The sequence below is a fragment of the Pseudorca crassidens genome, chromosome 10 (genome assembly GCF_039906515.1).
Source record: "Pseudorca crassidens isolate mPseCra1 chromosome 10, mPseCra1.hap1, whole genome shotgun sequence".
Lineage (NCBI taxonomy): Eukaryota > Metazoa > Chordata > Mammalia > Artiodactyla > Delphinidae > Pseudorca > Pseudorca crassidens.
Genome location: NC_090305.1, coordinates 71,695,585 through 71,710,603, shown reverse-complemented (window position 1 = coordinate 71,710,603; position 15,019 = coordinate 71,695,585). Strand labels below are relative to the sequence as shown.

General features: G+C 36.6%; 1 protein-coding gene across 3 annotated transcripts in view; it reads left to right on the top strand.

The window, feature by feature from the left end:
* SFMBT1 (Scm like with four mbt domains 1) overlaps window positions 1-15,019 on the top strand; it is a 138,390-nt gene that overhangs the window by 62,994 nt on the left and 60,377 nt on the right. For all 3 annotated transcript variants that reach the window (XM_067754753.1, XM_067754752.1, XM_067754754.1), the window contains exon 2: window positions 14,271-14,425. In XM_067754753.1, coding sequence (XP_067610854.1) covers window positions 14,398-14,425 — 28 coding nt within the window. In that variant the 5' untranslated portion in view covers window positions 14,271-14,397. The remainder of the gene's footprint in view (window positions 1-14,270; window positions 14,426-15,019) is intronic.

Genomic DNA, 15,019 nt, shown 5'->3' with positions numbered 1-15,019 from the left:
CCAACTGTGTCTTAGGAGCCAGGATTTTAATGTCTCATTTGTTCATGACTCTACCCTGGTGCCCAGCACAAAGCCTGGCATGTACTAGGCATTTAGTAAATATTAGTTGAATGAAACAATGCATGGTCTTGTGGAGTTTACTTTCTAGTGTATGTCCATATCTAGCATTGCAGAGGCCCTAAAAGAAGTAGAATACATAGTCTGTATACATTGTAATGGGATGTGTTTGCTAACCCTGGCTGTGCCAGTTACCACTGCAAGGTGAACACTGGGTGATATTAAAGATTCTACACATTTTGAAACTATCTTGCCTTTCTTATTAGGAATGAAAGTATACTTCCCAGAAGCTCCCCAGTAAGTTTTCTCTTATTTTTGAGCCAGGACTGGGTCACATAGCCATAAGGAAGACTCAGAACACAATTATCTGCCAGAGGGGAATGAGACTGCCTGAGCATGATCCATTATGTGGAACATGGGACTTTGCCATCATGATCAAATGTGGACTTTGCCGTCATGATCAAATGTGGAGTTTGGTGGCAATGAGGAAGAGATGGAGGGAAAGACATTAGGCTGTGCTAGTAGTGACCATTACAGAGTTGGAGAGAGTTGAACTGGACTGGGCTTAACTTTGTACAGTGCTATGAAAAAAGTAGTTTCTAGGTGTATAAAGGAGTATGGTGGGAATTTAAACGTACTTGAGAAAAAACTTAAATCTTAACACTTTAAGCAAAAGTCTCATAAATCATCTTCTTTGGAGATTAGTTTATCATTCACTTAAAGAATAAGAAAATTATATTTCTTTTTTCAAGTGTTCATTAATTCAGAGTTTTTAGGCTTTTATTCTTTCATATGAATTAACCTAGTTAAGGACCTAGTAGAATAACATTTTGGGAGAAATTCGTTGATGGCAACACCTATCTAGGTACCATTCAGACTCCTGATTACTTACCCTTGTAGTAGAACAGTGTAGAACCTTGAAGTTAAATAAATGAATAAACAGAAGAACTAGAGTGTAAATCATTTAGGGCCATCACTTTGTGGTACAGGAGATAGACACTTCACAGTCATCCTGAGCCACAGGAAAACTAGAGGAGTTTAGACTCAGGAATCAGGCTAGGGTTCAAATGCTGCCTCTGGTGTTTCCTAGCTGTATAAACCGACAGGTTATTTAACTTCTCCGAACCGCAGTCTCCTCATCTGTAAAATGGGGTTATCATGTATGTGATAAGTAAATGGTTGGTTAGGATTAAATAAGATATAATTTTAAAATAGTTAACACTTATATTATGCTTACCATGTACTGTTGGGCAGTGTTTTATTTACCGTATAACACACAAAAAAAGTGCCAGGCACATACATAGCAGATACTCAAATATTACTTCTTCCTTTTTTCTTTTTTAAGATAAATGGCTAACAAGCATTTGTTGCATTGGAATGAAGTTTCTCATCTGTCATTTGACATGAGAAGGCTGAGAAACAGCAACCATGGAATTAGAGAATAGTTTCCTGGCTTTTTGTAACCAGACATGGTCTCTTCCTGTAATCCTTTTATAAAATTATTAAAAGTGGTACATTTTGACAGCGTTTGTGTTGGTGAATCAAATACCTCTTTATTTAATCAGATTAAAGACATATTGACTCTTTTAACATGTACTAGTGCTACTGGCTCCTGTAAATAAAGCCTGTAATCAATGAGAAATGTGATAATATTTGAGCTCTAGAAGGTCTGCTATTTCTGCAGCCTACAAGATAATGTGAGGATAAAGAAATGCTTTTTAAATGCTTATGTCATATTTTGGTACAGTGAAAGATAATTTCAAAACCATGATTTAGTAGTCTTCGTATCTGGCATAGTGTAGGTGCTTAGTACCCTGGTACTAATTAACAATTGCTGAGGAAACAGGACTGCAGAATGGCCATACTTACAACTGTGAACCAGGAATTTATAAATTGGTTGGCATAAAATTTCCAACCTCATTATAGTATGATTCAGTTTTCAAAATTGTCTGAAATTTTTGTTAGATGTGTATTAAAGAAGGCTTAGAAAAATGGACATTTAAGTGCTTTTAATGCAAAATTTGTGGGTATTGAATTTGGGGTTTTAAAATAAGACAATAAGACAGCATAAATTACTAAACTGGTATGAGGAAGTGCCTTCATGGATGATTAGTAAACCTAGAAAAAAAAGGTGAAGTGTAAGAGAGGGATTGAAGATGACAAAAAGGTTCCCAAGGTGTAAGATAAGGATTGAACCCATCTAACTGTTGTAAAGAGTTGTTATTTTGCTCAGATGAAGTATAGCAGATAAAGAAAATAGCTTATAAATTGGAAACACTTTACATAGTAATAATTCTGTTGATTGAAAAAGAATTTCCCTGAACACTCAAAGAGCAAACCCTTAATAATGAAGAAGGCAATCGTATTGCCCTATTTTGCATTGAAGCCCTCAGTTTGTTTTCCTCAAACCACTCCTCCTTTAGACTTTGCTTTTCCCCAAGTGGCAACTACATCCTTTCTATTGCATAGACAAAAAACTTAAAGAGTCAGCCCAGGTAACACTCTTTTCTCACACCCCACATCCAGTTTCTCATTTACTATTCTCAGTGTTTTTACTGCTTCTAACCTGGAGTTAGCCACCAACACCTCTCACCTGGATTATTCCAGCGTCTTTTAAATTGGTCTTCCTGCTTCTACTCTTGCCCATTTACAGTCTTTTCTCAACATAGCTGCAGGATAACCTTTATAAAAAATAGGTCAAACTGTGTCTCTCTTCTGCTCCAAATCTTCCAGTGGCTTCCCCAAAACTAAAATCTTCACAGCAGCCTACAGGTGTACATGTAATCTGACTCCCTGGTACCTTTCTAAACTCACCTCCTAGATCCCAGCCTTGATCATTCTGCTACAACAGCAGTGACCTCAGATATCCTGCACAAGCTCTCAGTTGAGGGTCTTTGCACTTCTCCTTTTCCTGCCTGGAATGTTCTTCCCTCAGGTGTGGGCTCATGTCACCTTATCACTAAGACCTTAATCACCTTTTTGAAAGTAGTACTTCTGTCCTCCTTCCTTGCTTCATTTTCCTCCTAACATTTATTTTTGTTCAATATGCTATATACACTTTGTTTTTCTGTCTCCCCGTGCTGGATTGTGAGATCCGTGAGGGCAAGGTTTCCCCCCCTCTATTTGTTTACCTAAAACAATATGTGGCAGATAGTATGTACTCAGTAAATATTTATTGATTAGTTGAGAAAGCAATTCCATGGCAGTTTGTTGTATCACTACTGTTGATCCGTAGAGGCTTCTTTAAATAAAATAACTAATATTAGCTGTTGATATGAATTCTAGAATATGGCAATGCTAATTCTAAACACTCATATTTACTAATGTCGGGAAGTACTGCATTAGAGTTCTCGGCTTCCCTTAGAGCAGATGGGTCACATGACTAAGTTTTAACTAGCAGACCGTGGGTAGAAGGGAGGTGCCGCTTGCAGGCCTGGCCCAGGAGAACCTCCCGTGAGTGATCCCCCTATATTCGAAGATTTGAGAACCCTTTGTTGAAGATGGAGGAGGTGTGAGGTAGAAGGCACTTGACTCCATGAATTACCACGTGGAGGGGAGTTGCCCCACTCATTAAGAACATCTGTTTGGACTTTATGTGTGTGAGAAATAAATATCTGTTGGATTAAACAACAGAAATTTGGAATTTATCTTTTAAAGCATTGACTTAACTAATACACAACAGTGACAGCTAAATTATCTTTCCTTGTTCTGTTGCATATCCTAATGGTGACCCAGACTCCTTGTCTCTTTTTGTCATTGGCTTCTGTATTTGAAAATGGGAATAATGTTATTTTAAAAGCACAGTTGTGTCCTTAATATTTTTTTTACAGCTTTTATTTTTTTACCTTTTTTTTTTTACAGCTTTATCAAGATATTTTTCCATACCATAAAGTTCACTTATTTAAAGTGTACAGTTCAGTGGTTTTTATTCAGAGTGGTACAGCTATCTCAACCACCTAATTTTACAATGTTTCAACACCCCCGCAAGAAACCCTGTACATGTTAGTCACTCCCCATTAGCCTCTCCCCCAGCCTGGGCAACCACACTAATCTGCCTTCTGTCTCTGTGGATTTGCTTCTTCAGTACATTTCATGTAAATGGAAGCATATAATATGTGGCCTTTTGTGTTTGACCTCTTTCACTTGGCACAGTATTTTCAAGGTTATCTATGTTGTAGCGTGTATCAGTACTTTGTTCCTTTTTATGGCCAAATAATATTCCGTTGTGTTAGATATCCCATATTTTATTTTTCTTTTATTTTTTAGTTTTTGGTTGTGTTGGGTCTTTGTTGCTGCGCATGGGCTTCCTCCAGTTGGGGTGAGCGGGGGCTACTCTTGGTTGTGGTGCGCGGGCTTCTCATCACGGTGGCTTCTCTTGTTGCGGAGCACGGGCTCTAGGCGTGCGAGCTTAAGTAGTTGTGGCACGTGGGCTCAGTTGCTCCATGGCATTTGGGATCTTCCTGGACCAGGAATTGAACCCGTGTTCCCTGCATTGGCAAGTGGATTCTTAACCGTTGCGCCACCAGGGAAGTCCCCCATATTTTATTTATCCATTAATGGGTGGGTGGACATTTGGGTTGTTTCTACCTTTTGACATTACAAATAATGCTGCTGTGTACATTCATGTACAAGTTTTGGTGTAGACATATGTTTTCAGTCATCTTGGGTATACACCAAGAAGTGAAATTGCTAGGTCACATGGTAAATCTATGTTTAACATTTTCAGGAACTGCCAGACTGTTTTCTAAAGGGATTGCACCATTGTACATTCCCACCAGCCTTGCCTTTATGTTTTATCACCCCCAGAGGAGCAGGGTCCTGGTAAATATCATAGTTCCCTAAGGACTGTAGGTGGGAGACAGTCACAAAGGAGACTGGGAGTGTGGCAAACAGTGTGAGGTTGACAGCTGTCTTGCCTCTCCTCTCGCTTGCTTATTTATGTAGCCTGTACTACCCTGGCTTCCTTGCTAGTCTTAGAACACACCTCACATGTCCTCATTCTAGGGCCTTTGTTCTGGGTTTTCCCTATGGCTGGCAGGCTTTTTCCTTCTGTTTGTCCTTCAAGTCTGTCCAAATGTTACCTTTTCAGTGACGCTCCCCCCCTCCCCTCGTCCCGGTCCCCGCCCCACCCCCCCACTGCAACCTCCGCATTCAACTTTCAGCCTATGCGTCTCCCCTGCCCAGCTCTATCACTTACCATATTTCGAAAAGTACTTTTTCTCCTTCCCACTAAAACATAAGCTTCATGAGGGCAGGGATTTTGGTGAGTATTCTTCACTGATAACATCCCTAATATTTTGATAGGGCTTATTAACACAGAGTAGGTTTCTGGTAAATATTTGTTGAAAGAATGAATAAATAACTTTCCATGTCAGTAAATGCATTTTTTTCTTAAAATAAAAATTTAAGTCATAGAAGTACACATATGAATACATTCTGATCATAAAATGTTTATTCAAAGCAGATAAAGCACAAATTCCCTTTTACCCTATTCCTGAATCTCACTCTCCTAGAAGTAACCACTGGTAGTGATTTGGATGCATTCTTCCAGATCATTTTAAAAGTATCTGTAGCTATATAAAGAAATGTATATACTATAGAAATATGTAGTTTTGTGTATGTTTGAGTATGTTTTATAAGCATGCACACACACACAAACTACTGTCTATACCCAAAACCTTTTCATCACTCCCAACATAAACTCTGTACCCATTAAACTATCTCATTCTTTTTAACTCTCATCTTAACGAATATGCCCTAATTTACTGATTGATACTGAGGTTTCCAGTTTTTCCCTAGCCACAGACATTGCTCAAGCATACATTGAGGCTTTTGCACTTTGTACGTGTGGGAGTGTCTTCTCTGTGTATGCCCTGGAAGTGAGAACAATTTAATCTCTTTCTTTGAAATCGTTATGCTGCTTATTTATTTTTTGGATAGTTTTCTGAAATAGATATTAGAAATTGAATTGCTCGGTTGTAGAGAATACAGGTTAAAATTTTTGATGAAATAAAATTTCTTTCTAAAAGGATCGCATCCATTTGTGCTCTTCAACCGGTGATAGGAGCATTCATATCTCCATATCTTTACCCATATTGGGTGTTATTAATCTTTTATTTTTGCCAATCTGTGAGTGAAAAATAACTTGTTTTAGCTGTTGATGTTAAACATATTTTCATATGCTTTTAAGTCATTTGCATTTCTTCTGTAAAATTCCTGTTTATATCTGACTGTTTTGCCCCTATAAGGTTTGGTCATTTTTCATTGATTTATAGGTGCTTTCTGTAATTATGGCTGTTAATTCTTTGTCTATTATATTGATATATGCTGGCAGTATTTTTTTCTAGTCTATTAACTTGGCTTTGAAAGTTGTTTATGGTGTCTTTTTGCTAATCAGAAGTTTTAAATGTTTATGTAGTCAAATGTATCCATTTTATAGCTTCCTTGCTTAAGGAAGTCTATACTATACCAAGGTTATAACCATATTCTCTTGTGTTTTTCTTTTAATTTGTTTAGAGTCTTAATTTTCATGTTTTGCTCTTTTAATTCACCTGGGATTTATTTATGTTGCAACATGAAGTAAGGATCTAATTTTTTTCCTCCCAAAATGGATAGCCAATTCTTTATTATTAGTTTGTTCATCCTTTCACAATTGATATGGGATGCCATTGTATCACAAACTGTACTCTCATATAAATGCATCTATTTCTCAATCTCATTCTATTTTATGGGTGTATTTGTCTTTTCTTGCACTAATACTACACTATTTTAATATTTTGATAGAAGGAACTAGCTTCATCATATATCATCTTTTACAAATATGTAGCTAGATTGTACATTTTCTCTTTTAGATGCATTTAAAAATTAGCTCATCAAGGTGAATAAAATACCCTATTGGGATTTTGATTGGGAAGGAAAACATTTCTCTAACATAGTTTTATTGGCCATGTAGTAATACAGTGTATGCTTGTACCATATTTTACTTAAAAATTTCTCATTGTTAGTCCAAAATAACCCTTTTAAAATATTGCCTCATAATTTGGCTTTTTAAAAGATTGAGATATAATTGACATATAACATTGTATTAGTCCAAGTTGTACAACACTGTGATTTGATATATATATATATATATATTGCAAAATGATTCGATTATGTATGTATATATGTGTACACAGCATCTTCTTTATCCATCCATCCATGGACAGTTAGGTTGCTTCCATGTCTTGGCTATTGTAAATAATGCTGCAATGAACATGGGGGTGTAGGTATCTTTTTGAGCTAGTGTTTTCATTTCCTTTCATTTCACATACCCAGAAGTGGAACTGCTGGATCATATGGTAGTTCTGTTTTTAATTTTTTGAAGAATCTACATAGCGTTTTCACACAGTGCCTACACCAATTTATATTCCCACCAGTGGTGCACAGGGATTTCCTCCACATCCTTGCCAACACTTGTTATTTCTTGTCTTTCTGATAATAGCCATTCTGACAGGTGTGAGATAGTATCTCACTGTGGTTTTGATTTCCATTTCCCTGATGATGTGATGTTGAGCACGTTTTTAAAAAATTAGGGTATTCTTGAGTTGTGGGTTTTATTTAAAGCTTTTACTGGTTTTGTAAATTAATAAGTACTGATTTGTAAAGCTGAGATAGATGTGCCCTGTGTTGCATTTACATAATCATGAAAAAGTTAAGTTAGGGTCAGATTTAACTTAGATGATTTGAGTGGCTAAGATGTGTCAACTTAACAGACTTATTTTTTATCTCCCTAGTTAAACATGTAGCAGTGGGTTAGAAACAATAACAACAAACAACTTAATGAAACAATAGAAAATTTCTACCCATGATAATCAAGTTACATTGACATTTGACAGATGGAAGCATAAGATTTAATTTAGATAGCCTGTCAAATAAGATGTGCACAAGGTCAGGGAGTGATGATTAACCCTTGTGGAGAGTGAAAGGCCAACTGAAATCAACACCTGTTGGGGAACAAAAAATACAGTGACTCTACCACTAGCATTTACCGTCAAGGGCAGGGTTAACTTCGCAAATCTGCCCAAAATGGAGCATCTGATTTGCTGAATTGTTTGCACTTACCATATTTACAACATACTTGATATTATTACTGACCTTCCATTTGTTCGGTTGAGGGAGAGGAGTGCAAATTCAAGCATGTTAGTTAGTGGGAATTTTCCTTTTAACTGTCTGGTAAATATTTACTGAATTAAAGCATTTTCTTGCAACCACCATACATACTAGGTCATATCTTTATAGTCACACTGAGTTTCTGTCCTTCTTCCTAAGTGCTTTAAAAATTATATCCAACATGTTAAATCATTTGGCTGAGGACGACTCATGCTACAGAAATCTCTCTTGCATTATTGTAACTTTTCTACATTATAAATACTCTTACTCAGTGTTTAATCTTAGCCTTGAAAATCAAGAGCATTAACGTGCAGCTGAGTAGTATAAGCTTAGAGTGTGGACTGCATGGGTAAACTGAAATAGCATGGGAGGGGAAGCATCATGTAGCTGTTTGTTGTTCAGATGACTTTTAGATCTTTTTAAAAATCTATTAAAGTATAAGTATTCCATGGTGGTTTTATTTTATATTGATATATCACTAAAAATGAAGTAGCGAATTCAGTTCAGTTTTATTCTACCTGGGTTTTGTTTCTGTTTTCTTTGTGTGCATGTGTGTGTGTGTGTGTGTGTGTGTGTGTGTGTGTGTGTGTGTGTGTTTGACATCAAAGCTGGTTTTGTACAATTAGCTTTGCTTTTTTAAATTGTTATTTATGTTTCTTAGAAGTGTTTCCTATTTTAAAATACTGGCTTTAGTCTCTTTTATTAGAACCTCCTGTAAATATCTAGGCTGCTGTTTAGTTCACTGAAAGAATTCTTAAATAAGATGAACAAGGTCCAGATTAGTTAGTTCATGAGAACTTATTTAAATAAATAATTCTGATGTATTCTGGTCACCACAAGAGGAGTTATAATACCAAAATCAGTGATAAATAAAGACAGTAAAACAGTTTAACATGAATAGGAAATAAATGAAAAGTGAATTAAATTTTTATATTTTAAGCTCCTCGATATTTTATTGTTTTTTTCTCACTGAATAAAAAGAGAGCAGACTAGCAATAAAGAGAAAGATCTGACAGATGTTCTACAGCAAAAGGCTTCATCAGTTTATTTCTCATGATACTATTAAGACAATGAACTGATTATTTATTAAAATCTAAGTGATGCTGTAAGATCAAAAAAATGTCACAGCCCTTTTTAACAACTTTGTATGTTGACAGATGGTAAATGGTCTTCTTGCAGTGATGTATAAAAATACTGGGGGCTTCCCTGGTGGCGCAGTGGTTAATAATCCACCTACCAATGCAGGAGAGACAGGTTCGAGCCCTGGTCCGGGAAGATTCCACATACCGCGGAGCAACTAAGCCCATGCGCCACAACTACTGAGCCTGCGCTCTAGAGCCTGTGAGCCACAACTACTGAAGCCCATGTGCCTAGAGCCCCTGCTCCGCAACAAGAGAAGCCATTGCAATGAGAAGCTTGCGCACCGCAACGAAGAGTAGCCCCCACTCACTGCAACTAGAGGAAGCCCGCTCGCAGCAACGAAGATGCAATGCAGCCAAAAATAAATAAAGAAAACTTTAAAAAAAAATACTGAATCACTACACCTGAAACTTATGTAATAATGTGTGTTAATTATAACTTAATTTTTTAAAAGTTACATTCTTAGTTTCAGCTACATAAGACTTGGCATTTCCCCCAGCTCATGTCTTTTTGGCTTTGAAGATTTATTAATAATAATAATTATTATTATTGCACTATGTGGCTCGCTGCACAAAATATGCTGACGTATTTCAAGAGTTTATGAGTGTAAGCAGTGGATGACATCTTCACAACCTAGTAAACCAACAGATAATTTTGTTACATCAGACCCATGATGAAGTTTCAAGACTATATGTAGAAATGACCCTAAGTTAGTGCCATAGGAACTTGAATCTGTCAATATTGCATAACAGTTAACATTAACTCAGCATTTACTATGTAGCTCTATGCTACATGCACTTCATTGTTTATCCTACTTATCCTGTCAGTCCGGTGAGGTAGGTACAGTACTGTTACACTCCATTTTATTAGTGATGTCATTGGCACCAATAAGGTGATTGTTGAAAGTCACATAGCCAAGTAAACAATGGACACAGGATTTTGAAAAGTTAATATAAATAATAATTGTCCTTCACTTGCTTTTTTCATTGAGAATATAGATGACATTCCCATATGCTTTTATGGATCTACTTGAATTCTTCTAATGATTACAAATTATTTCCTAGTGTAGGTGTATCATAATGTCTGTAGCCATCTCATTCACATTTGATGGACATATAGGCTGTTTCTGGTTTCTCACTGTTACAGATAATACAGCAGCAAACATCATTGGCTATGTAGCCTTCCACACATTTGTGTTGTGTGAAAGGTTATTTTGTTGTTGTTCAAGAGTGCTTTTTTTAAATTTATTTTTTATTGAAGTATAGTTGATTTACAATGTTGTGTTAGTTTCACGTGTAAAGCAAGGTGATTAAGTTATACATACATATATATATATATATATCTATTCTTTTTCAGATTTTTTTCCATTATAGATTATTACAAGATATTGAATATAGTTCCCTGTGCTCTACAGTAGGTCCTTGCTGTTTATCTATTTTATATATAGTGTGTATCTGTTATTCCCAAACTGCTAATTTATCCCTCCCCTGCCATTACCCTTTGGTAACCATAAGTTTGTTTTCTATGTCTGTTTCTGTTTTGTAAATAAGTTCATTTGTATCACTTCTTTAGATTCCACATATTGTGTTGTGTGAAAGGTTCTTAACAGTAGAATTATTGCTCAAAGAGTTTGTCTTTTAAATCTTTATATGTTAAATTATTTATCATTAAATTCCTCTCCAAAAAGGTAGTACCAATATATACTCTCTCCCTTTGTCTGTCTTCCTTGCCAACTCTGGAGATTTTCAGTTTTAAAAATTTTACCAGTTGGAAAGGTGAACAAAATAGTATTTGATTAAAAAGTCTCATTATTTCACTACTAATGAGATTGAGCATATTTTTGTAAGTATTAACTCTCATTTTTAGTGTGGATTAATTACATATTTTACCGATTTTTCTTTTTTTCTTGTTGAATTATGGGCGCTTGTATTTGGAAATTAATCCATTATCTTACATGTTGTTAATATTTTCACCCATCTCAACTGTCTTATTTATTTATTTTTATTGAAGTAAAATTGACATATAACATTATATTAGTTTAAGGCATACAGCATAATGATTTGATATCTGTATACATTGTGAAGATTACTGCAATAAATCTAGTTAACATCTGTCACCATACATAGTTAGAAAAATTTTTTTGTGTGTGATGAGAACTTTTAAGACCTACTCTGTTATCTTTGAATTTTATTTCCGGTGTCTTTTGCCATGTAGAAATTTTATACTTTTATGTTTTTTTGTCACTCCTTTATGGTTTCTCTGATTGGGTCCAGAGTAATTTTTTTTTTTTCCCAGAGTGATGTTTTTAAAAACACAGATTTGATCCTTTCTCTGCTTAAGAAAACCCTCGGTTGCTTCCCATTGAGAGGCACTATAATACAGCGTTTGAGGACCTATAATGTGGATGTTTTGCTAGGTTTGAGACCTGGTTTTCCTACTTAAGTAGCTGTGGGACACTGGCAGGTAGTACCTGTTTTGTGCCTGTTTCCTCATGATAGTGATGTCACCTTGTCCAGTTGTTGAGAGTATTAAATGGGTTAATATGTTTAAGTGCTTTGGACAGTACCCAGCTTATGGTAAATCCCCAGTTTGTATCAACTGCGTTATTCCTACTCTTCCTGTCCAGTTTCATTGTGTGCCACTTACCCGGTTGGTTCCCATGCTCCAGCCACAGTGGCCTGCTCTCAGTTCCTCCCCACCTTAGAGCCTTTGTATGTGCTGCTCCCTATTCCTGGACTATTCTTTCCTTTCTGCCCTTTTTGCCTAACTGCTGTTTCCCCTTTAGTGTCAGCTTAAATACCTTTTCCCGCCCCAGGGACGCTGTCAGTGACCCCTTAGTTTAGGTTAGGTCTGCCATTATGTTCTATCTTAGCACCTACTGCTGCTTTTCCTTCATAGCACTTTAAATAATTGTTTTAAATTGTTGGCTTAAATTGTCTTACGCCAGTTGAAAATAAGCATCATGAATGCGGGAACCAAGTCTCTCTTGATTGCTTTACCCTTATTTCCTAGAATAGTGGATGGTAATGAGCTAGTGTTTAATAAATATGGGGAGTGAATGAATTGGCAGGTGGAATGGTACAGTTTGAATGTTTTGGGCTTGGGGTAGGAAAGTAAACTGAGAGAAGAAAGCTTATTTAGAGGCTTTAAATCTCACTACCAGGTTTCTATTCAGTTGTTCCTATCTGCGAAAGTGTGAGTTTCAGTGCTTATGTTGTTGTATGAAAAGATTTTGGATAACTGGCAGTTACCTCAAATGGGATATCCATAATTTTAACTGTTATTAAGATTTTCTCTATGCTCAATATGAAATTTAGTTTTAAAATCTGAAAATGTTACACTCATTTTACAGATTTTAAAAATGGACATAATAGGGCTTCCCTGGTGGCGCAGTGGTTGAGAATCTGCCTGCCAATGCAGGGGACACGGGTTCTTGCCACGGTCCGGGAAGATCCCACATGCCGTGGAGCGGCTAGGCCCGTGAGCCGTGGCCACTGAGCCTGCACGTCTGGAGCCTGTGCTCCGCAACGGGAGAGACCACAACAGTGAGAGGCCTGCGTACCGCAAAAAAAAAAAAAAAAAAAAAGACATAATATAGTCCGTATAAGATTGCATATTTAGTTACGGGTAGAGCTGGGACTAGAATCTGGGTATCCCTATCACCCAGCTCACACTGTTGTACTTGAGGTAGCTTGTACCTTTTCAAAGAGTATGTTAAAATTTAAACTAATTTTTTCTTAGTGTTTAAAAGATTTTTATGATAATCTTTTACTGGGGATCTAATACAGAATCAGAATCTTTTTGAGAGGTTCAGAGTTGTTTGCTCTTGTAGGTATCACCCAGGCAGCTGTGGCTGTTGAGTTGCTATTCCACCTTTATAGTTTTCTGCATTGTTGCCCTTGAGGTTAGTTCACATCACGCCTTCCTGCAGCAGCTCCTTTTCCCCCTTGCATTTACTCTTTCTAATCTGTTAGGCATATATAAAGGCAGTATCTTAGATTGTTCTACATGTATGTAAAGCAAGAATAAATAGATTCATCCATGCTGCAGCATGGATGGGCCTCAAAAACATGCTGAGTGAAAGAAGTCCACAAAAGACCACATGTTGTATGATTTCATTTGTGTGAAATGTCCAGAAGAGGCAAAATCTCTAGAGACAAAAGCAGATTAGTGGTTGCCTGAGGCTAGGGATGGAATGGAGAAGAACTGCAAATGGGGAATGAAGTTTCTTTCCAGGGTGATGGAAATATTCTAAAATTGGATTATAGTGATGGTTATACAACTGTAAATTTACTGAAAATTATTGAATTGTACACTTAAAATGGGAGATTTTGGCATGTGAATTATATCCCAATAAAGCCTTTTTAAAAAAGAATAAATGGTTTCAGAGGTTATTTTGGAGGGATTGAGCTCTCTTTATAAGTGTAATTGTAGACAAATGTAGTTGATACTTTTTGGTTCTGCATAATATTCTAGGTAAATGAAATGGAAAACTAGATAAAATAATATGTCGTATCCTGAATCTTATTTACTGGTTAAGACAGGGCATTGAAAGCTAACTTTTCCTCCCAGGATTTCATTAGGAATTAGAGTTTTTGTGGATAGTGGTGCTCAGTATTATAATCTAAGTTGAAGGGGTAGTGATTCATATATATGTTGATTTTTTGTGATTTTTAGATATCAAGGTCTTGATAGCTCTTTCTCTCTCTCTCTCTCTCCACACACACACACACACACACACACACACACACACACACACACAGTCTTCAAAATTAGAAAAGGTATCAAATTTTTTTCTCTAGTTCCATCTATTCTGCCAGTGTATTTTTGTTTTATCTGCCCTTTCAACCCACCAGAGTATCATGTCTTATGACTGAATAAACACTGGGCTGCAGCCTGTTAATGTGTTCTTTTTGATTTTTCAGCACTTTCATTTGGACGCTTGGATGCCCATTGAACAGATGCTTGAGAACTGCAAGTAATCTTCAGACTGTAGCATAACTATAAGGCCTGTCCTCTGTGTGGGGAGGAGATCACCCATGTGCTGTGGAAATGAACGGGGAGCAGCAGATTGATGCAGGTATTGGTTTTGCTGAGCAAAATCCATTCTTCAGAGTGCAGAATTCCATTACTTACCTGTGTTATGTTGTATGGCTTATCTTTCTACCACTAAATGGGAAGCTCTTTGAAGACATGAGTTGTCTTTCTTTGTACCTGGCAGAGAACCTGGCACTGAGGGGTGGGGGTGGGCGTGTACTCAGCATGTTTGTTGAAAAAGTAAATAACTTTTATGAGCAGACTTCGTTAAAAAAAAAACACAAAGTTTCTTTTGAGGTAATTATTAATTCATAGGCGCTTGCAAAAATACTGACAGTTCTCATGTACCATTCACTCAGTTTCTACTGTAAGTTACATCTCATTTAAGTATAGTACAGTATAAAAGCTATGTATAAAATGTATGTAGTTCTGTCATTTTATCACGTGTAGATTCCTGTAAGCACCACCTCAGTCAAGATACAGAACTATTCCATCACCACACAGAGCTCCTTTGTACTGCCCCTTCATAGTTACACCTACTCCTCTTCCTCAATATTCCCTAACCCCAGGTAACCATTAATCGGTTCTTCATCTCTATAATTTTGTCATTTCCAGAATGTTACATAAATAGAACCAC